General features: G+C 53.3%; 6 protein-coding genes across 6 annotated transcripts; 4 read left to right on the forward strand and 2 right to left on the reverse strand.

The window, feature by feature from the left end:
• Positions 1-4,334: 4,334 nt before the first annotated feature.
• Positions 4,335-6,416, forward strand: NCS57_00841400 (uncharacterized protein; the record flags this gene model as incomplete). Its single annotated transcript, XM_053058229.1, has 2 exons — positions 4,335-5,978; positions 6,030-6,416. The coding sequence occupies 2 exons, from the start codon at positions 4,335-4,337 to the stop codon at positions 6,414-6,416; spliced, it is 2,031 nt and encodes a 676-aa protein (XP_052912060.1).
• A 458-nt stretch (positions 6,417-6,874) lies between these two features.
• NCS57_00841500 (uncharacterized protein) lies at positions 6,875-7,965 on the forward strand (the record flags this gene model as incomplete). The annotated part of the gene is made up of 3 exons (XM_053058230.1): positions 6,875-7,036; positions 7,095-7,263; positions 7,319-7,965. 3 exons carry the CDS (start codon positions 6,875-6,877, stop codon positions 7,963-7,965), a joined length of 978 nt encoding a protein of 325 aa, XP_052912061.1.
• Positions 7,966-10,619: 2,654 nt separating this feature from the next.
• NCS57_00841600 (uncharacterized protein) lies at positions 10,620-12,118 on the forward strand (the record flags this gene model as incomplete). Its single annotated transcript, XM_053058231.1, has 4 exons — positions 10,620-10,887; positions 10,935-11,036; positions 11,090-11,895; positions 11,951-12,118. 4 exons carry the CDS (start codon positions 10,620-10,622, stop codon positions 12,116-12,118), a joined length of 1,344 nt encoding a protein of 447 aa, XP_052912062.1.
• A 549-nt stretch (positions 12,119-12,667) lies between these two features.
• NCS57_00841700 (Phosphatidate cytidylyltransferase) lies at positions 12,668-14,227 on the reverse strand (the record flags this gene model as incomplete). The annotated part of the gene is made up of 4 exons (XM_053058232.1): positions 12,668-12,709; positions 12,761-13,566; positions 13,616-13,997; positions 14,090-14,227. 4 exons carry the CDS (start codon positions 14,225-14,227, stop codon positions 12,668-12,670), a joined length of 1,368 nt encoding a protein of 455 aa, XP_052912063.1.
• A 1,897-nt stretch (positions 14,228-16,124) lies between these two features.
• NCS57_00841800 (uncharacterized protein) lies at positions 16,125-18,538 on the forward strand (the record flags this gene model as incomplete). Its single annotated transcript, XM_053058233.1, has 2 exons — positions 16,125-17,252; positions 17,300-18,538. The coding sequence occupies 2 exons, from the start codon at positions 16,125-16,127 to the stop codon at positions 18,536-18,538; spliced, it is 2,367 nt and encodes a 788-aa protein (XP_052912064.1).
• A 487-nt stretch (positions 18,539-19,025) lies between these two features.
• On the reverse strand, positions 19,026-19,841 carry NCS57_00841900 (uncharacterized protein; the record flags this gene model as incomplete). The annotated part of the gene is made up of 3 exons (XM_053058234.1): positions 19,026-19,056; positions 19,105-19,283; positions 19,335-19,841. 3 exons carry the CDS (start codon positions 19,839-19,841, stop codon positions 19,026-19,028), a joined length of 717 nt encoding a protein of 238 aa, XP_052912065.1.
• Positions 19,842-22,168: the final 2,327 nt, after the last annotated feature.

The following is a 22,168-nucleotide window of genomic DNA, read 5'->3' on the forward strand; positions in this document are numbered from 1 at the left end:
ATAGGCACGACATGACATGCACAAACATGTTGGTCAAGTGCAATATGCGCTGTTCAAGATCCAACCCAAAAAGGCCTCCAGGTTGATCCATTATATCCCCGACAAGCGTCACTGAGATTCATCATGAGGCTGAAGAACTAACGATAGGTCCTCTGACCCTCACGAAGATGGCAACCCACCCCGTGTATTTATATCACAAGCTGTGGCCCGTACTGTAGTTGGTTAGTCTAGAGTTCTATTTCTTACATGCTAGTTTCGAGGAAACAATGCTTGGTAACCTTGCAGATGCGCCATTCTGAATTGGGCCAATCCTTCAACGGAAACTGAGGGCATGTAAGTAGTTAAATTTGCAGTGAAGGGTGCGGTGTGAGGCAACGATTTGCCTATTTCGGTACTTCGTTTTGGGACAGCTCTAGATACAATTTACCAGGGGATCCATTTCAGCATCGAGATAATGTCAAAGACTTTGCTGGTGGCAATGGGATGCCCACATGGAGATATGGCGCACATTTGGCGGCATATTACAACCGATGACGATGCTGATAAGGCCTCTAGCTGGCCCACAAGAGATATCCAGGAGCCATCTTCCACATGCTGATTACCACGAACGTAATGTGTTTAGGCCCAAGAGACAGTAAGGACATGAATTTAGGGAGACGGGGTATTGGGCACTGAATCCTTTCACGAGAACCTAGGAGCCTGACAAACAGGGATTCTCGGTTCATGTCCTCAAGTGCAAAACCGCCCGGCTCGTGGTCATGGCCAGATCTACCTCTTGATACCCTGAGGGCTTCCCTTGAAGCGTTCACGCAGACTCGTGGCCCCAGAGCCCATGGCATACGAGCCGTCCCGGCGGGTTTCTACTCTCATCCAATCAGAGCCACGCCCGGTTAGCTCAATCGGTAGAGCGTGAGACTCTTAGAATGCCTCAGCAACAAAGTTGCTCTGGTATGAGTACGCGATCTCAAGGTTGCGGGTTCGACCCCCGCATCGGGCTGTTCCTATATAAACGATTGATTACGAGCATTGCATGGCTTCTTTTTTGCCCTTCTCTTCTTTTTGAGCTCAAGTTGGAAGGGCTATACGGTCATCAAGACCTTGCTTCTTCGTGTGATGCCTGTAGTTTACGTCTCGTCGGTCGACCTGAACAGTTCTGAACAGTGAGAACATCTCTCTTGGGTAGGATACTTAGTCGAATAACCGCATTTTTGCTATAGTCACACTCTGGCAGTAGCCTTTTCGGCTGACAAGGAACTGGCTCTGCAAATACACATGGGGGCACCTCAGAAAGCGAGTACCCCCATGTGTTTGAGTTTGGATACCCTGGCCTAGCTCAGTATCAACATATCGATGTCACTCTCGCCATCCACAAGAAACATTGCGTATACTTAGCTTCTAATCAGGGGTAGGCAAGTGATGCGTCCTCATTAAAAAGTGGCCCGGCCAAGTCTTGAGGACATGCACTTTGCGGATATCTACAATGGGCTGATATTGGCAGTGGCTTCTTAGATCAAGTCCCGACCGAGTACCGGATGGAGTCAGTCTCTATCCGGGAAATCAGTGGCCGAGACTTGCTTTTAGAGATGAGCTGGCTTGATGGCGATTGCCTCTTGATCCATGATCCCATCACAACGTTACATCAAGTGCCAAGCCCGACAGTTGGGTTCCTGGTACTCGGGACAGGTCCATATAAGGTCAAGCTTCACGACAATGACATTAGTGAAACCACCAGAAGCATCGCATCATAGGATGGTTTGGCACGTACTAAACACGTCAGCTAGAACTGGTCTTACTCGTAAATGTGGTCAAGAGAGAGTCCAAACAAAGTTGAGGCTAAGCGGCTCGACATGCCTGAGTACCCGATCTCAGAGGACCAACACTCCCGCGCACAGAGACAAGGAGTGAAGAGATCCCGGCTGTGGCGCTAGGATGTCATCCCCGGCATGTTTCCACGACACGACACTTCTTACCGAACAAGGAATGGCATATAGGAGTTTATACACCTGAGAGAGGGATTCGCAACAAAGCGTCCTCGTGGGGTAAGGTTGAGCTCCCCTCCGAGGAAGCAATTTTACATCCCTGGGAAATCTCGTGGTTCGTCGCCATCCATCAGGACTATTGCGTGCTGCTGCCTCATCCGTCATGTGGTGTCAACGGTTCCCCAAGCGAAGGATAACTGTGGCACCCCCGAGGTGATCCATCAGAATGATCGTGAACTGCTCCTTTCGGGGAGTTGATCGCCTCACTACCCCATCAATAGTGTCTGGCCAAGACCGGAGGGGCCATTCGTCAGGCTCGGCTCGTCGGAGTATGAAATGACAATTCACCAACTCCCCGTTTCCTCGTCCCACGTTGATTGAATCTTACTCTGGTCGTTGCATCGCTTGTCTTTGGACATGGCGCCGATCAAGTCCCCGATGGCTTTTTTCGCCCGCCGACAGCCCGGAGGCGCCGACGCCGGACTCCCCGCGGCAAGTCGCTGAAAACGGGGATTCTTGGCTGGAGATGTTGCAATTCCTCATCCAACCTGTGGGTGTCGCCAAGACTGAAATGGTGATGCCTGGACGGTGATCGCTTGGCGAAGAGCTTCTGGGCAGAACAAGTACCTTTCGAAAGGGCCCGCTTTGACTTTCAAGTTCCTGCGTCAGACCAAAAGGTTAAGCTTGTTTAAAGTCGGAGATTAAAAGAATTTGTACACAAGTACATGAGTCAGTAGTTAATCATTCAGTCTCGAAAAGATCCAGAAAGAGTGGGTGAGAAGTAGAGATATCCACCCCATCAAGTAAATCCAACGTAAATCACACACCGTAGAATATTGTGCCTGAATTGTGCAAGCAGTCAATGACGTCTGTCCAGGTCATTATGAGCTGTTACCACAAACAGGGCCCATGACAGTCACATCTTACGTACAGAAAGCCTGTTGTTTGGCTACTCTTGAAAAGCCCAGTATACCAGACCTCCTCTGTAAGGGTAGACTTGTTGACCCCCATCTCGAAGCAAAAGTGTCTCACGGCCATGCCGCGCGACCAACATGTGATATCTGCTGCATCAGAGGCGCATTGCGTGATTGATTCGATATTCCCATTCGTCTCTTGGCGAGGAGGATCAGCTTCTTCAGCCGCAATGCCAGCTGGGTTATCCATGGGGAAGACACCCGAAAAGAGCTGCCTCCTGGGGAAGAACACAATCCTCGAGGTTTTTGGAGACCCGGAGGTGCAGCTTTGGGGAACCCGTCGTCCGTCGTCGTCTTACCCACACCCTCGAGGAACATCAGGATCCCTGTTTATGGCGCAATTCCCTTGTTGTTAGCTGGTTCCCCTCCCTTCTTCCCCAGTCGCGCGCGCCGCTGCCGCCCGATGTTCCGCTATGATTCTGCCTAGTTTTTGTGCCTTTCACTCTTTGCCCCCTGGCGGAATGTCGCTCGCCGGTGGCCCAGTTGGAGAAGGGGAATGGGGAAATAGGATAGGCTGTGTTTATCGCCGTTATGCTTAATTCGACCGTGTGACCTCCGTGTGGCCGCTCCGCCCGATCTCCTCCTCCGGCCCCGTTCACCAGAGCCTCATCCGGGGAGAGAACTTCACCGTCCCCGTCGCGGCTCGTCGAGCGGCTCTCGGTGATGCCCTCCATCATCAAGGCAAAGGTCAGCAGCGTACAAAAATCCTGCGGAGACAAAACTCCACCCCCGGTATGAAGCGCCAAGATGCTGGGCAATCTTGGCAGCGGAGCCCTCTACCCCCGTTTGTGTCCGCCCGTTCGCAGAGTCGTTTCGTACGACTAAAGAAACGCACCCTCTGGAGGAGTGAGAGGAGCGACTCGCCAAGAGCTGTGATGGGGGTCATCCCGGCATGTCGCCGAGTCGATCTTTTGGCAGGCAAGCCAATCCTTTGTCCAGCTTTTCTGCGAGGAGTTTGCCATGTTAACTGGGTCGTTGTTGCAACGGGACCTGTCGCGATGCCCCGATCCTTGGATGGGGATGTGTTGGGCTGCTCTCTTGGCCCACGTTATGTTACACCCGTCCCGTCTTGTCTGGAATAAAAAGACGACTCTGTCCACGTATGGATCCAAGTATCGACAGTGTGTCCCAGCCTCTCGGGTCCTCGCTTCTCCTCGGACTCTTCTTCTCCTTTGGTTGGACCCTGAGCGCATGCAGGAAGAGCCCTTGAACGAACCCTAATTCCTCAACCAAGTTGTACCTTACCTGTACGCTGAAGCTTCCTGTATGTGTCCCTGAAACCTTCTTCTGCCTCAGTGACATGTGAGCTCGAGCTTACACTCCTCGAGGTTCCCTTTGGAAGATTAGAACCCCCCTTCTTCAACTGCTGCATATTCCAACAATGGCAGTCCCCCCGATCCTCAAAAAGGTCGGCAAGTGGCTGTCGCCTCCCCCCTCGACCTCTGAGGACGGACGTGATCAATGGAACTCGCGGGCCTCTTTCCTGCTGGCGGCCATGGGTGGCTGCGCCGGCATGGGAAACCTTATTAGGTATCCCTCCCAGGTCTACAACAACAACGGCCTCCAGTGGTTCATTCCCTACCTCCTCTGCGTCTTCCTCATCGCCATCCCGACTCTGATTCTCGAGGTCAGCATCGGCCAGGCCTACCATGGAGGTTCTGTTGTTGCTTTCAACAATGTCAACCGTCGTCTCAAGGGTTTGGGTTTCAGTCTGTTGTACATTGGCTTCATCGTCGGCCCGTACTTTGTCGTCAACCTTTCATGGATCATGATCTACTTCCGCAACTCGTTCAAGAATCCCCTGCCGTGGGAAGGACGAGCTGAAGAGTACTACTACCAGGATGTTGTGCAGAACGTCGACGCCATTCCCGGAAACAAGACCTTCAACTCGGTGCAAGACTACGTCAAGTATCCTGGTATTGCTCTGATCGGCGAGACTGTGGGATGGACTGCCTTTACTTGGTTCCTGGTTTGGATCTCAATCTTTCGCGGTATCGGCCAGACAGGCCGTGTCGTCTACTTCACCATGGGACTGCCTGTTATCATGACCATCATCCTTGTTGGTCGCTCCGTCTCCCTCCCCAACGCTGGCCGCGGCGTCAAGCTATACTTTGGCGAGTGGAATGGTGAGAAGCTCGCAAGTGGTGATATCTGGCAAACAGCCGCAGGCCAAGTCTTCTTCTCGACAGGTGTTGGTTTCGGCTACTTCAGTTCTTATGCGTCTTACAACCAGAAACACTCCAACGCCGTCATGGACTCGTGCCTGATCGTCGCCAGCAACGTCCTATTCGAAGGCTTTGCCGCCTTTGCTGCTTTCGGTGTTGTCGGCTACCTCAACATGATGCCTGTCCCCGGCGAGAGAATTGGTTCCTTTACCATCGGTTTCTTGACCTTGCCAACCGCCATCACCACGCTTCCTGGTCAAAACTTCTGGGCCTTTGCCCTCTTCTTCACTCTCATGGTTCTCGGATACAGTTCGGCCTTTGCTATGCTTGACGCAGTCGTCACTCTCGTCATGGACACCAACATCAAGATGCGTCGCGAGTGGGTTGTCACAGGTCTCGTCATTATCTCATTCCTCGTCTCACTCCCCTACTGCACCGAGTTTGGCTACGCCCTCTTGACTGGTGTAGACCGTTGGATTAACGATGTGGCCCTGGTGTTTGTCGTCTTTGGCGAGTGTGCCTTCTCAACCACTTTCTACCGGTGGAGGGACGTTGCCGGCCAGGTCGGAACTCCAGCCTTTTTCATCTGGAACTTTGGATACTATGGAGGTATGGTGCTTGGCGTTGCCATTGCCCACGCTGTCCGCCCTGAAGCTGGTGCCGGTGTTGGCTTTGGTCTCTTTATTGCTGGCTCGGTCATCTCTGCCATCATCGGCAAGACACCTGATTCTGTGCCTCCAGCTCTAGAGTTTACTGAAGAGAAGGGGTTCATTCGCAGGACCATTGGCAGGAGCGCTGCTCTGAACCGCGCCTTTGGCAACGTATATCTCACTCGATTTTGGTACCTCGCTTTCTATTCGGTAAGCTACACACTCACATCACTGCCTATAACCCGTGCTAACTGAAAACAGGGCCAGCAACTCCGAAGAGATCTCAACGTCATCGTTGGAACTGGAAAGAACTGGAAGATCCCCTCATTCTGGCCCATCCTCCTCCGCTTCGTCTCGGCCCCCGTTCTCGCCATCATCTACGGCTTCGCCTACCCAGCGTTCCACGATCTCCGCGATGACCCCCTTCACATCCTCGGTTTCGCCATCGCTCACATCTGCCTGCTCCTGATCGGCCTCGGCGTGCTCGTGCCTCGCTGGTTCGACTGCATGATCCCTCCCAAGCGCCGCGATGAGGGCAAGATCCCATATGCCCCCAATGTGCTGCTGGGAAGCACCGATGCTCAGCAGAGTGACTCGATGGAGGCGGGAGAGGGCGTTGAGGGCTCCAGCGAGGAGAAGCGCAGTTAGAGATGACCTTTTGTTCTTTAAGACATGACAAGCATTATACTTTCAGGTAATATTTGTATCTTGTATACCACGGTTGGAGGCGAAGAGGAGATTGCTCATTCATACCCCCATGTCCCTCTAGTTGAGGGCTTTGCAGTTTGATCTTGCTTGTCACTCAAAGAGCTGAGTGATGAGGGAGCCATGAATAAAGGCCCGCGAATGACAATTGCCACGCTGAACAGGGCATATGACTGATCTTTTCTCTGTGTGAATGTCTGTTGCCTGTTTGTGAGTTGCGTATCGTAACGCGAGTTCAGGCTGTGCCTATTTTACCGCTATTTAGGCAAATGGGTAAGCATCGGGGATTTATCACGCCGTCTACTTCACCAACAATAATTAAAGATTCGTAACCTTCTTGACCTTGAAGTTTTGGAGCAAAGTCAACTTCTTCCACTGAGACAACTGGTACTTCCCTCACAATGCTCACCAAATCCACTCACGTCTACGCCCACCACGGCCTCCCTCTGGAATGCGACGTCTACACCCAAGACGCCGCCTCTGACACGCACGTCTTTATCTACTTTCACCCTGGAGGACTTACAGATTGGGGTCGCGAGTTTATCGCCCCATGGTTCGTACAGGTGAGTTCCATTCAACTCGTCTCCGAAAAGTGGCACCATGTCTAAGATTGTGCACAAGGCTTGTCTCGAGAGGAAATGGACCTTGATCAGCGCCAGTTACCGGCTCATGCCTCAAGTGGGAACTCAAGGTCTTGTCGATGATGTTTCGGCGGCATATCAGTTTGCAAGATCATGGGCTGTCAAGGATGGAAAAGAGCGGCCAGTCATATTGGGAGGTGCTAGTGCCGGTAAGTCAAAGATCACGATAGCTTCACTCAACCAGATGCTTATAAGCGTTGTTAGGTTTCTTTAATTCTACCTTGGTCATAAATAATTGCTCGCCACCACCTATCGCTCTGCTGGGCATTTGCGGACTTCACACCTTTCGTCATCCTTTCTACAACTCATCGACGCTCCTCCTCCCAGAGCCCATCGAGGATGCAGACGTGGCCGAGTTCATCAGCAGACCGATCGAAGTCGGCAAGCAGGAAGTGGGAAGCATCGCAAGCTTTGCACTGGAAAAGCTGCTGCCTGATGGATCAAAGAACCCCAACTACAAAGCACCCCAGGCACCGGTGATTTCAGATCCGCCCAAGCACCCCAGAGGCCACCTCTACGAGTACTACATCTACAAGAACGCCTGGCTCGACTTAGTTGGGGAGATTGATGCCGGTTATACCTGGGCAAAGGACCCAAGCAACAGACGACGAGCCGAGAACTGGCCACCTACCGTTCTCATACACGGAGACGCAGACCTGCATGTGCCTCTGAATTCTGCCGAGCAAATGACAGAGTGCCTCGGGGACGACAAAGTGAGGCTGTTTGTGGCAAATGGTCTGCACCATTTATTCGAGACGTTTTATTTCCTCGAGGATGATGAGCCAGGCATGTCTGCTATTAGAGATGCATTAAAGTGTCTTGACGGCTTAGTTGCAGCAGCATCGGAATAAGGCGGAAGTGAAGAGGTTAGACATTCTTTCTCCTTTTAGAATAGACCTAATTGACTATGAGATATAGAGACGACACTGCAATTATGGGATTAATAAGGATCCAGAGCGCACATGTGTTGAAAGCAAGACTTAGCAATTCTGACAAATGCCGGATTATCACAGAAACAGCCCCCTTTCCCTTTACTTCTTCATCAATGCTATTCTTATCAACAACTTTTTCTTGGCAATGGCCAAGAAATTCAACTTGAGGCCAGCGACACGTCCAGATGATATGACTTGCGATAACCCAAACAAAAACCTCATCCTCACACACACCAAGAAATAAGCGAACGAGGCCCATGACGTACGCACTTTACCAGCTGATATCAGGTGAGGCGACAGACCGTCGTAAATGACAAGCAGCCCCTCGTCAAGCTCGCTTCCTCTTTTTTTCGCCCTGTTTGTCGTACATTGCCAAGTCACGATGCAAAGAATCCCACATCCTGGTTCTGTCTACGATAGAGTAGAAGACTTGGCCGGGGGAGGAGAGAGAGAATTGAGGGGAACACACGTCTTGATCACCTGGACTCAATCCATGTCCTGGGGTAAGCGTAACCCAAGAAAAAAAAGGACTTGAGGATGAATGTGGAAATTATGGCCGATCCTAGCAAAGACGTGTCACTGTAGGGCGTTCGGAGTGAGGCCAAGGGGTAAAAATGTCACCGATAGGATAACAATTCTCTTTATTCGAAACGTTCTAGATCATTCATTCATTCATCTTATCTTTAGAAAACCCCGAGCTCACAGGAGACAATCGGAAAATCGCAAGGCGGCTTGCATTGCCCACCCCAGACTCTCTCCAAGATATGGCTTCAAAAACCCGCTGATCACATCAAACCACCCCCTCTTTCACTCTTTTTTTTTTTTTGCTGCCGCGGCAAGCGAACAAACCCCCGGTGAGTGGTGCGTACCTGCAGTTCATCGAGGTAGTATCCCGACTGCTCGGTCAAGAGTTGCACATTCTTCGCATTCGCCACAAGAGACAGACCGAAATTCCTCACCGACTTCGCAACCTCTCGCCCCATTGTCCACATGGCTTGTGGAGAACGCCACCTCTTTCAATATTGAATGAGAAAAAAAGAAAAAAGAAGTCTCAAAGATACACGGGTTGACCGGTTTCCAGTCTGAACTCTGTTCTTCTCTGTAGCCTCACCGCCGAGGGAGAAATGCAATCCTGTCCTAGCGGCGTGGGAAAAAGAAAGCAAGAATGCTTCGGTTCCGACGACATTGGATAGCTCGGAAACTAGCCCTCTTTGCCCCCCCTCCCCTCTTCCAAGGATCCTTCGTGACCGCCCATGGCCCTGCCCATCATTGACAAGGTTGAGATACCTCTCCTCTCGCACAGGCTTCGAGAATCAGAGTGTAGACCCTGTCCGGTTGATCCAGATCCAATCATCCCGCGTCTCACAACTCGCATCTCCCATCGCCTCGGCAGAAATGACAGGTCAAGCGCCGTCTAACCCGCGATCCTGGTTCGCGGCGTTGGGCAACAACAACATCGAGACGATCAACGCTCAACATCAACTCCATAGTAGCTCGTCTTTCTGTCCCGTCTATCCCGTGACGTCTGTCTCATGCATCGAACCCTGTATGCTCTTGTAAATTATTTCTCCAGAAGAAACGATGCGCCGCTAGGAAAGGTCCGTAGTCAACTCGGATCGCCGGGTACCAAGACCCGAGTCTATCCCAAGTCGTCACTAGGTTAGCTACCCAAACGTCTCCCTACCTTTGTAGCCGTGTACATCCCCATCCCCATCCCCATGGCACAGACACAGACAGCACAGCCTTGGTCAGCCCTTCCGAATCTTCTGGCCCGGCTTGATTCCCCGTCCGTTGGATCCATGTTTCATGCCTCCCTCCATCCACACACCGCACTCGGAGGTCAGCCGCCGGGCCTCTCTCCTTGACTCTGTTCAGCTCTGCTCTGCCTCTCTCTCTCCACTCCCTTGATAGACCTTGTCCTTGTCTTCCCCCCGTCTCCTCATTATGCCGTGACTCCTCTCCATTCCATCCGCCACCTCATCTCTCGCTTAAATCAGAATTCATCCCATCTCTTGACACCAGCCAGACTCGCCATCATCCATTGGTCACCACCACCTGCCAGTCCTTTCGTTTCACAGGTCACTGACAGCCACCACCTCCATCGACACATGCCCAACCCATCCTGACAGCTCGGCCCGGGTTGCATTAGCGCAGGAGTACAAGAGTGAGCCTTGAGGCCCTCCGTTTTACGCTTGCTTGATAGAGTTTGGAACCCTTGCTCATAGGCCCATCCTCAAGTCCGCCTCGGCCGGGTCGCATTAGTGCCCGAGTCTTCGGAGCTAGAAAGAAGCACTCTTGGGGCGAGTTGTTAAACCGCCGCCTGCTTCTACTTATCGCAGTTCCCGCAACATCTCGGTCAGGCTCACTGCCAAGAGTCAGCAACATTACCAGTTACCGTCAGGCTATGACTTGCAGCCATTAACAGCAAGAAAATACACGGCAGAGATTCGTGTATCGATTCACAACAGATTCAAAGCACTCCGGCGATCCATACCAGGAACTCACCTGTACCATCCGTCAAGTTAGCTTCTTCCATCTCAGCAGAACCGAACGGGGAGGTGACAGTCGATACGATGTCACCCTCCAAGACAGCAGAGCCGTGGCGGTTGACAGCCTCCGAGGCCCTCTCCAAAATCCAGGCTGATGAGCTTTCGGTCCAAGACTACGCCAGGTCTCTGCTCGAGAGGATCAAGGCTCGGGACGATCAAGTACAGGCCTGGGCACATCTCGACGAACATCTGGTGATCGAGCAAGCAAAGGCTCTGGACGAGGTACCAAAAAAGAGCCGAGGTCCCCTTCATGGACTGCCTATTGCGGTCAAGGATGTCATCTACACCAAGGGTAAGCCAACCGAGCACCAAAAAGGGATCATCAACTGACCTCTCAAGACATGCCCACCCAACACAACTCGTCCCTATACGAAGGAAGCTTTCCCGAGGTTGATGCCGCCTCAGTCCGCACCCTTCGTCATGCAGGCGCTCTCATCTTTGGTAACTCCGATTCCCCATCCACTCGGGATTCCCACTTACAATCCCACCCCCAGGCAAGACGACAACCGCCCAGTTCGCTGCCGTCCACGTCGGTCCCAAGACCCGCAACCCCCACGATCCTCTCCGCACCCCCGGCGGATCGTCTACGGGCTCCGGCGCCGTCGTCGCCGACTTCCAGGCTCCCCTCGCCCTAGGTACCCAGACCGGCGGCTCCATGATCCGGCCTGCCTCGTTCAACGGCACCTACGGGTTCAAGCCCACGTGGAACTCGGTCTCCCGCGAGGGGTCCAAGATCTACTCCCTGACCTTTGACACACTGGGGTGGTTTGCTCGGTGTGTCGATGACCTTGCGCTCTTGGCTGATGTTTTCGGCATCCAGGATGACAAGACAGAGGAGCATGCAACCGTGTTCGAAGGCGTCAAAGGTGCGCGTTTCGCCATTTGCAAGACAGTCGTGTGGCCCTTTGCCGGCCCTGGCACCCAAGAAGCCTTGTCCAAAGCTGCCGCCCTTCTTGAGGCCCACGGCGCCATCGTCGAAGAGGTCGAACTTCCGCCAGAATTCGACAACCTCCCAGAATGGCATCGCGTGGTCCTTCACTGCGAAGGCGGCACCGCATTCTTGCCGGAGTACCGTGTCGGGAAGGATCACATCAACCAGGTTCTTGTTGACCATGTCGAGAACATCAATGGGTTCACCCGCAAGGAGCACCTGGAGGCGTTTGACGGCATGGCCGCCCTCCGGCCCAAGTTTGATGAGATAGCTGGACGGTACGCAGCCGTCATCACCCCGAGCGTGCCCGATGAGGCACCTGTTGGTCTCGAAAGCACGGGGAGTCACATCTTTTGCTGTATTTGGAGTGCAAGTCCCCCTTGCCCTGTCTCTCGTCTTGTCAGGAGAGCTAACATGGACATAGGCCCTGCACACGCCCGTGCTCAACGTCCCCGGCTTCAAGGGCGCCCACGACATGCCTATCGGGGTGTCCCTGGTAGCGCCACGATATCGTGATCGTCATCTTCTCAACGTCGGCAAAGCGGTCGGTGAAATCTTTGAGGCTGAAGGCGGATGGGAGACCAAGTTGTAAGCATGCCATGATGGTATGCGAACACTTGAGCTGTCAGCCGTGGTCTAGGCCACATCTTCTGAAACGGTTGAGGTTTACAACGGCGCATCGTGGAACTGGAAACAGGTTAGAGGTACAGGTACAGGTAGACGGCAACAGGAACGGGTAAGACCAGGCGTCTTCAGGAATAGTTAGTATGGATGTTGAATGCTTTTCGTATTTTCCCATCAGGGCGCTGGACGATTCGACTCTCGTCGACAAAGGAGTCTATATCCCAAAAACCCGTCCATGACCAGAACCGCTGACATTAATTGCTCGTTACAAAGATAATAACTGTGCTCGCAACCCTGGACCCGAGCCCCTCGTCGTCCAATGCCCACCCAATATTACAATTCATGCTTGCGTGAATAGGTAATCGTACATACTCCGGAACGTGGTTTCCAAGCCCTTGGCTTCACAAACGTGAAGAAAATGCTGAGAATGTGAGTGAAGGGGGGTGTCAAGTATTGCCCGATAAAGAATAAACAAAAAGATGCCTATGGGAAAGATGGCCCAATGTGTTGAAGTAGCTCATCGCTTCACAGGGATGATCTTGTCGAGACAATCGGCGACCTGGCACGAGATTAGTTATCATCCATGAAAGATTGAACTACGAATACTCACCTCCTCGAGTAGCACGCCTTGATTCCGTAGATAGTGACCCATGCTCTTCACAAGCTCAACCTGCTCATCAGGAGACAGGCTGGTAATAGCAGTCTCGAGAACAGTGCCAAGGTTGACCTTGTGGATGGCGATGAAAGTGTGGTAGTACATGTAGGCGAAGAAACCCATGATGAACTGGCAGTCCATGCGATCAGTGATACCACCGTGACCGGGAATGGAGTCGCCAAAGTCCTTGATCTTGAAGGTGCGCTTGAGACCAGATGCGAAGAAACCGCCAAAGGGAGCAATTAGCGAAGCAAAAGTAGCGAGGTTGAGGGCGTGGAGCTGCATGGGAGCAAGTGTGACCGAGAAATGAGTGTTGTCAGGAAGGAAGAAGAACTGAGGGAGCTCGTATGTCTTGAGAAGGAAGACGGGATTAGGATCGCACTGAAGGCCGGTAAAGACATTGGCGCCGAGGTCGTTAACAGGGCAGATAAAGTACTTGGATCGCATCATGATGTTAACAAGGATCATACCAAAGAGGATGGTCATGATCCAGGCACCGACAAAACCCTCGACCGTCTTCTTGGGAGACAGCTTGATGAGCTGGGTGCGACCAAACATGATACCGCAGATGTAAGCAAAGATGTCGTTGGTGATGACCAGAGCAGCGGGCAAGAAGAACCAAATCATGCCCTCAAACACATTGTTCATGATGAAGTGGGCTTGGACCACAATCAGGTAGAGAGCCATGTGTGTCCAAGCAAAGTTGGTGAACTGGAACTTGTAGTGGCCTGCCTGAAGGGAAGCAACAAAGAAGACGAAACCTGTGGGCGGTTAGAGTCGGCAATTCAGATACGTGTATTGGATGCTCACCAAAGACATAGAGAATGAAGCTGATGAAGCGGTGGTGAGTCGCCAGAGGCAGCAACACCTTGTCGACGAGGACAATGTGCTTGAAGTAGTAAATGACAGTCTCGCCGTAGAGAAAGTACATTGTCGTCGCAAGCCAGTACCAGTTGAGACTCTTAGTGGAGCGCAGAGAGCGGGCGCGACTGGGGACGTTGGCGATGGCGATGACCTCCTTGAAGGAAATGATCTGGACGGCCGTGATGATGCAGATGATGTAGATGTGCCCCATGAAGAGAGCCGTAAAGAACATGGCGAACATGACAAAGGTCCAGAAGGTGCGCGTCATGAAGTTGGCCTTCTTCTTTTCATACTCGGTCTTCTTCTCTTCGGGAGTGGGAGGCTTTTGCTATCATGACCAGTCAGTTACTGTGTCTTCTCGCCGATCGAGCTCTGACGATGGAAAGCTTCCAGTCTCAGCCGTCAATTGCGCATGCTCACCTCGTTCACTGTCTCCAGCTGAGCCTGGTTCTGGAACTTGGCCTTGGTGGGAGATCCATCCTCACTGCTGAAGCTGGATCGTCGTCCGTCGGAGCCGTTGCGGTTGGGGAACCTAACTCCTCTCTTTGATCGAGCCATGGCTATTGAGGAGGTGTTTTTCGGATGCGCTGCTGCTACTAGTGGTGACTTCTGTCGCGGGAATGCTGCTTGCAAGCTCTGCAATGTCCGGCGTCGTCGGTCGGCGTTGGTCGAGGTTCCGGTGAACTCGACTTGTAAGCGGGCGCTCGCGAGAAGGCCTCGTCTCGTACTCTTGAAAGAAATTCCAAGCAAGAGGCTACTATCGCAGCTTCGTTGTAGTGTCGCGCTGTCCTCGGGGCAAGCTCAAGATTGCTGAAAAGAAATGTGTGGGCAAGTGACGACGTAGGATTATGGGTGCGTCCGCGGTCAGAAAGATGGCTCGACTCGAAGGGGGAAAAAAGGAAGGAAGTAGCTGGCTGTCCGTCAGCGGTTCGCGCTTCTTGAGGACGGAAGCTGCGGGCGCTGTCGAGTGGGCAGGTGAGCTCACTCTCGCGATAATCTGGCGATGATGATGGAGATGGGAAATGGTGGTTTTGAAAAGTCGAGCTGCGTAGCCCGTCACTAAGTGAACGTTAGCCCCCCAGCATTTCCGAGAAGCGGGTGGAGGGTTTTCCCACCTGCAAGCGTCAGTGTCCGTTAGTGCTCTAGCTGTTAGTGGGTGTCCGCTGTGCTGTACTGTGCTTTGCTGGGCGCTGACGCTGGCGCTCCTGGAGCCTTGGACACGCGCTAACAGCATGGAACACGTCCGCCCAATCTCAACCAAACTTCCACTCCCAGCCAGCGGAGTACTGTTCCATCCCCCGCGGCTGTGGCTTGACGTGTCCCGGTTCCAGCGGAGTTCTGGGGCGCCAAGTTGCGCCGGACACATCGGTCGGGTTTTACATCAAAGCCGGCCAGGTATCTCCTCGTTCCCGAGCTTGAGCCACTTCCTGGGCCCAGGCATACTATCCCTACGCAGTATTTGCATGCCCCATTGCTACATAGTTCACAATGCCATTATAACACGGATCTCGTTTGAATACCGTGGCTGCTATCGAGTACAAGACGGTGAACAAGCCCCAGATGCAGGGGCTGATTAACTGTGGGACACGGAGCCGCCCAAACAAGCTGTTCTCATAGGGCGAGACCATCAAAGAGAGATCTGTTGTCAGATCCACCACTTTAAAGACGGAAAAGGACAAAGGGGCTTGTAATGGCTGTTAACGGAGTTGAAGCTATTGCCGTCAGGACATAGAGCATATCCCGTGTGATCGGTAACTCGACTTCAACATCCACAATCAACCCGGTCCCGAGCTGCTGATTTTGGCTCCTCCCCGAAAGGCCGATGGGGTCTTGTCCCCTTCTCCGCCGGCCGCTGAGTAAGGACCTAAACCCTAACGTGGTTTCTTGTCGGTGACGTCGCGTGTCGATTGCATTGGACTTCGTGGCATTGGAGAAGCGCCAAGCTTGACTGGTAATTTACCAGCCCGCAGCATCCGGCACCAGGAGCATGATCCCCACAAGTCATCTCTCCGGCTCTCGCTCTCGCTCTCGTTCATGTTTCCACTCGGAGCTAGAGGTGAGAGGCCTCTTTCCGAGAGAACACCCCGTGACCTGAGGCTGTCTTCTGGAAAAGCACTTTTTGCTCCCGGATCAAGGTGCATCAACGTTGTCCAAAATCAAGCTTGACGACATCAATGACGCAGCTGGCTCTTCACATGCTTCAGGAATGTGAACCCCACTCACTCAAAACTGCGCCACGCTGTTCCTCAGGAACGTGGCTGATGACCGTCAGCTCACCAGCCACAAACAGCAATCGAGCTTCTTTACTACCCACGTGATCTCGCGTCGCGTCTTCAGATGTTTTCAACCCTGTCACCAGAGGTCGCGACGGGACCATTTGCTCCAGGCACCAGGTCTACAGCTTCAGTCTATCGCTCAATGGAGCTGGCCCCTTCCCTCCTAAACGCCATGAATCATGGACTTGGACGAATTCTCAGATGACGGCCTCGACGACCTCCCCGATAACGCCCTCCAAGAGCTCGAGGACAATGCTATTCAGCTCACGCAGGCTCATGCAGCCTCAAAACCACCGACGCAACGCCAGGGAAACGGATCTCCAGAGGTCATTTGGGTCGAGGATGATGATTTAGATACGACTGAAGTCACCAATGACGCAGGCGTTCCCATCGGAAGACCTGTCATTGACAGCGCCCGGCAACAGCAGATTCACTCGTCACAAAACCAGCTCAACCCCGAGTCTCGACGGTCGATTCCGCCCCCCAACCCTCGATGGAACCCGGCAATTGATTCTGCGAAACGACGCCCAGCAGGGCAGGCTCCCCCACGCCACCCAAGTGCAGGACCGCCCAGACAGCCTCTATACACGTCGGACCAGTTCCAAACACAGAGTTCCAACTTGCCTCCACCTCAACACAGCCAGTTTGCCCGACCTCCTCTTCCTCAGAGCCGCCTTGGGCCTTCTCAAGCGTCTCAGAGTCAACATGGCGATATTCTGTCGGCACTCCAGCTGCGAGTGCGGGCACTTGAGACCGAGCTCCATGCTGCCCGCGGTGAGGTGTCCATCATACGATCCAATTCTGTCAAGGCGAAGCAGCAGCACGATGCAGAGATGGCCCGTTTGAAAAGGCTCAACTCGGAGCAGTTGGCAGAAAAAGAACGGATTGCCGAGGCAGCTGTTGCCGCCCAGCAAAGTGCCAATACGGAGCTGCAATTTATTCAACAAGACATGAGAGAGGTTAGCAGCCGAGCTCGTCAAAAAGATGTCCCTGCAAAGGTCGGATCGGGCGTCACAACCCCCCGAAAGGCGTCCAAGTCATGGAAGATGGCAGATGGCTTTGACGAGATGGACATTGTCTTGAGCCCCAGTAAAGGACAAGGACGAAGCAGAAATCCTGGCTCTGTGGCCCCCCATGTTGGTGAACGAACGCCCAGCAAAGGCAAAAGGAAACGACCGGCAATTGACAGCCCAGTCATGGCGCTGGAGACTCATACAGACAGTTTTGACAGCAGCACTAGCAAGCCCGAGCCCCCTGTACAGCAGGCGCCGATTGTGGTTGCGGCGCCGCCAGCTCTCCCTTTTGAGGTATGACCTTGACTTCTTTGGTTGGGATTCAGCTAATTCGTCTCCAGTTCTTGCAGCTTGTGCTAGATCATAGCACTCTACACAACCAGCCGCCAACCTTTGACATCTTGTCCCGGTTCTCTTTTGCCTCAGATCCAGACACATCCTTTTCAGCCATCATCTTCCAGAAGATCCCTCTGATGGGAAATCCACTACGCCCCATGCAACAACTGGTGGACTTTGCAAACTTGATGGTAGGAATCTGGAACCGTTGTATCGAGGAGCAGCTGTGGGAGCCTATCAAGTATCTGATTGCTCTCATATCATTCACTTTCTCGCTTCACGCTACCGAGGTGGCTCCCCATGTTATACCGAACCTTGCTCCCCCAGTCCACGCGACAATCTGCAACCTAGCAACGTGGCGTAGCCGATTCCCAGAGCAAGAGCTGCTCAAGAAGGAGCAATATCTCGCCATGGAGGAGCATATCAACATAGTTGACGTTCTATCTCTGCTCTACACCACGTCCCTCGCTTGTTCTACCGCCACCGACCCGGAAGACCCAAGCCAGTCCAAGGCGGCGCTCTTCTGGCAATGCATGTCCCTCGACCCCATCTCTCTTCTCATGGGGCCCAGGCAAAAGTTGGCTGATATGCTTGGGATGCTGGAACTGCTTGCTGTATCTTCACTACCCGACTCGATTGGGCCTATCACAGATGATCAAGACCCTCCGCATGTGGCTTATGCCATGATCAACTTTGTCTCGGCCAAGCTTAATGACTATCCTCAGTCAGTCACAACCCGGGCTCAGAAGCATATCGTTCGGTTGGCGGCACTGAGGACGCTTCGGTCTTTTGCCCGATACCCTTTCGGCGCTATCCAGCTTGCGTCTCACAATCTTGCACTTCCTCGGCTGGTTACTTGCTTAAGTACCAGCATTGACGAGTTGTACGACCAGCCAATTCCGCCCACCATTTTGCCGCAGACCTCCCAAAAATGCAGGTCCAGCGAGGATGAAGCGACTTCAACAAGCATCTATCGGATTATCTCGCAAAGTGTTCTCCTGATTCACTCTCTTGTGACGGGTCCTGAGACGGCCAATATTGCCGACTTCGGCCCAAAGCTCTCGGCAGCTTGCGGCGGAAGCCAGCGATATCTTCTCGCGCTTGGACGGCTCACATTTGCAGAAGAGGATTTGGTTTTGGAAGCCGGGATTGATGCAGAAACGGCCGAGGCGGCGCACGAATTGCTCGAATTGGCGGTGACGCCTGACGAAGGAGAAGTGGTGAGCGAGGCATTTGGGGAATAGTATGGCACGGTTTGGAGATTGTAGGTCGGTTTCAAAAAGGCGCATGCATATTTGGCGTTTAGATGGAAAAAAACATGAGCATTTACATGGGCTCGAGGTGGGAGTCGAACTATCTGGCATGCGGCTATTCTTGGGTGATGGCGTTTTGGAAAAGTGGGAGTGACGAGATACCAGTATACAATGGAGCCAACAACTTGGCGGCGACGGTGGTAGTTTTGATCAAGGAATATTTGTACTCTCGCGGCTATAGCTCAATATAATCAGACAAGCGAGAAGGGGACTGGGTTATAGTGACCCATTGAAGTAATTTAAACTCATTGCATGCCCAAAGGCCGGATTTGCCTTGATCTGCCCTCGGGGTATGCAATGAGGTTAACTTACTTCAATAACTCGCTCTAACTTCTCACTCGTCGACGCCCCCTTCACTCACTACCAGCAACCACCAACTCCAACTCCTCGCTTCAGCATCACTCACTCACACTTAAACTCAACCATTGTACGAAACATGGACGTGGTCCCTGCATGACAGATTAGACTTTGTTACTGATGTAATAATGTCAACTTACCAATGGTTCTGGGTCAGGTCGCCGCGGTCCTCCATGGTTCGCCAGCTCTCCCAGTTCTTGTTCGTCCCGTCGACGGACGTGGTCCAGATCTTTTGTCCCCAGATGACGTACTTGAGGTTCAGAGCGGCGCGGTTCCTCATGCACCACTCGGCGATTTCCTTGCCAGAGAGAGTAGCGGACTATTCACATGTTAATTATCACATCAACGCAAAGAGATGAGGTTCACTTACACCACCGCCATCAGCACACATGAAATCAGTCGCCAGTCCACAGCAGTGATCAGACGATCCGGGACAAGAGCAATCCCTCTTGCATCCAATCTCCCTCACACGGCCAGGAAAAGCCGCAACGACCTTTTTAGCACCGTCGACAGCAACCTGCTTACAAGCCCCGACAGCCGGGATATTCGGCGCCGGGTACCCACCGAACCCGGACCCGCCAGCGGAGCAGCACCGCATCTGCCCGGGGCCGGGACACTGGTTTGTCACGGAGCTGCCGGCGCAGTCGGATGTCCAGCGGCAGTTCCCCGACGCCCCGTTTGCGCAGCTTGGCTTGGAGCAGCACTTGATGTTGGCGGCGTCGGCGGGGCAGGCTCCCGAGATGGAGGTTCCGCCGGCCGAGGTGCACGCGGCATCGGTGATGCACACGCCGGCGATACCGTTGGGGCCGTAACAGGGCTCGTTGGAGGCCGCTAGGGCTGAGGGGAGGAGAAGAGGGAGAAGGGTTGTGAAGCGCATGATGTGATTTGTGAATGTGTAGGGTAAAGCGTTGGTGGCGGGAGACTTGATGCACTACTCTTTATGCACTTACAACTGCTGGGCAATGGATGGCCTTTTAATACTCGTCTCCTCGAATGATCTTACCCTCTTTCCAAGTCACGAAACGATCATCATCATCATTCCATGTTCCACGCAGCATCACAAGAAATCCCGCCCGCTTGTTTCGTGTTGATCAACACGGGTTGCCTCTCCGTTGCCGTCATCTGTGTCTCGTCGCCAGCCAGTAAAGATGATCAAGCACTATCATTTCTATTCTTCAGCATGAAGCCATGATCCCCAATCTCCACCGGCGTCACAGAGTCATGTCCAGTTCCCTGTCAATCTTTTTCAGCTCTCCCGTCCAAGCTTCCTCTTTCAATCTTCCGCTGCAAGCATCCCCCGTTTAAAACCGGAAGGTCGTAGTTTCATCGCCCGACCACCCGGCCGATCATCAAGATCAGCATCCTCTTTCGAGCGACGATCCCTGCTTGGCAACGCTATCTCCAAGCCGAACAAACCCCTCGCACCCCACGTGTCGTGACCGTACCGCCCAAGTCGGCAGTTGGGATGCCCTCAAGAACATGCCATGCCAGGGCCGGAAGATGCATCCTTGCGTCGGTGGCTTGTTTCGGCCCACACAGGGATGGCTGCATGGTTCTGCAGGGGTGATAGCGGGAAACGTTCAAGTTTAAGCTTAGAGATAGTCGATAGATGAGACAGGTTTCTCCCCTGGACATAATCCGGGGCAATTTTGAGCCGGCAGTGCGACCAAGGAAACCAGTTTATAGATGGGACATGGTACGGCGATCCTCGAAACGACGACATCCGTAGGGCGGTGTTTCGTATTAAACGTTGGGGGTGATACCTGTCAAGTGCCTATTGACCGAGGCAATCCAAACGACACCACAAGGTTGCTCACCTAGTTTTGGGTATTGCAGCTCGGGCAAACCCTTCCCTTCCTCACGCTCTGGATACACCCCTTGGCAGAGCAAGAAACGCTGACGGCGCCGCAACTTCCGCACTTTTCGTCCGATTTGGCTGACGAGCCGCACTTTGCGCAAGTGCGCTTGTGCGTGTTGACCAGTTGGACCCGGAACGAGATCATGACGGCCGAGGGATGTTCAATATATAGTGATACGTCAAGTGGTTGGTGGCTTCAGCAGTCGTTGGTTTTCCAGGTCAGTCTTGGACAGTTGGATGAATGCCTCCGTTCAAGATGGCAAAGAGCGAGCAACAAGCTAACGAGTAGTCTTCGTCTGCTCCCTTGAGGAACTTATAAGTAGGCACAGACGAGCAGTGAAGCACATACCTAACTCGAAAACTATAGTAGGGTATGTGAAGAAGGGCCGGTCAACCCCCTCCCTATCAGGGTAGTCACCTGGAGTTGCCAGCACACTACCATCACACAGACGCCTCATATGCCATCCAATCATGGTGGCACGGAGAGATATCATGTCCAGAAACGAGGGTCAAGAGATAGCCGCCCCTTATCACGAACTGACTAGTTATAATATGTACTTGGAGGAGTTCGAGTGTCAAGTACCAGCTGAGTCCTCTTCCAGTTAATCAAGTCAGGATTGGTTGCGAATGTGTTGATGTAAAGAATTAAGATTATTAGGGTTATAAGGAACTATAAGTACACAATCAAGTTGCAAACATTGCCGCTGCTTTTCTCCCCTCCATAGCATGCCCTTCTTCCATCCCAGTCCTCGTCTTTTAAGCGAAGAAGAGGAAGCCAGAGCGGCCTGAACCACTTCCACTTCCGCTGCCACTGCCACTGCCACTGCCAGAACCAGAACCAGAACCAGAACCAGAACCAGAACCAGAACCAGAGCCAGAGCCAGAGCCAGAGCCAGAGCCAGAGCCAGAGCCAGAGCCAGAGCCAGAGCCAGAGCCAGAGCCAGAGCCAGAGCCAGAGCCAGAGCCAGAGCCAGAGCCAGAGCCAGAGCCAGAGCCAGAGCCAGAGCCAGAGCCAGAGCCAGAGCCAGAGCCAGAGCCAGAGCCAGAGCCAGAGCCAGAGCCAGAGCCAGAGCCAGAGCCAGAGCCAGAGCCAGAGCCAGAGCCAGAGCCAGAGCCAGAGCCAGAGCCAGAGCCAGAGCCAGAGCCAGAGCCAGAACCGCCTCCGGTTCCACTGCCAGACCCTCCGGAACCAGAGCCAGAGCCACCGCCGCTTCCGCTGCCCGAACCACCGGAGCCAGATCCAGAAGCACTGGAGCCGCTCCCGCTTCCACCGCTCGATCCCGAGCCGGACCCACCAGTGCCCGAACCGCTTCCGCCTCCGCTCCCTGAACCAGAGCCGGAAGATC

Source organism: Fusarium keratoplasticum, chromosome 6, assembly GCF_025433545.1.
Source record: "Fusarium keratoplasticum isolate Fu6.1 chromosome 6, whole genome shotgun sequence".
NCBI lineage: Eukaryota > Fungi > Ascomycota > Sordariomycetes > Hypocreales > Nectriaceae > Fusarium > Fusarium keratoplasticum.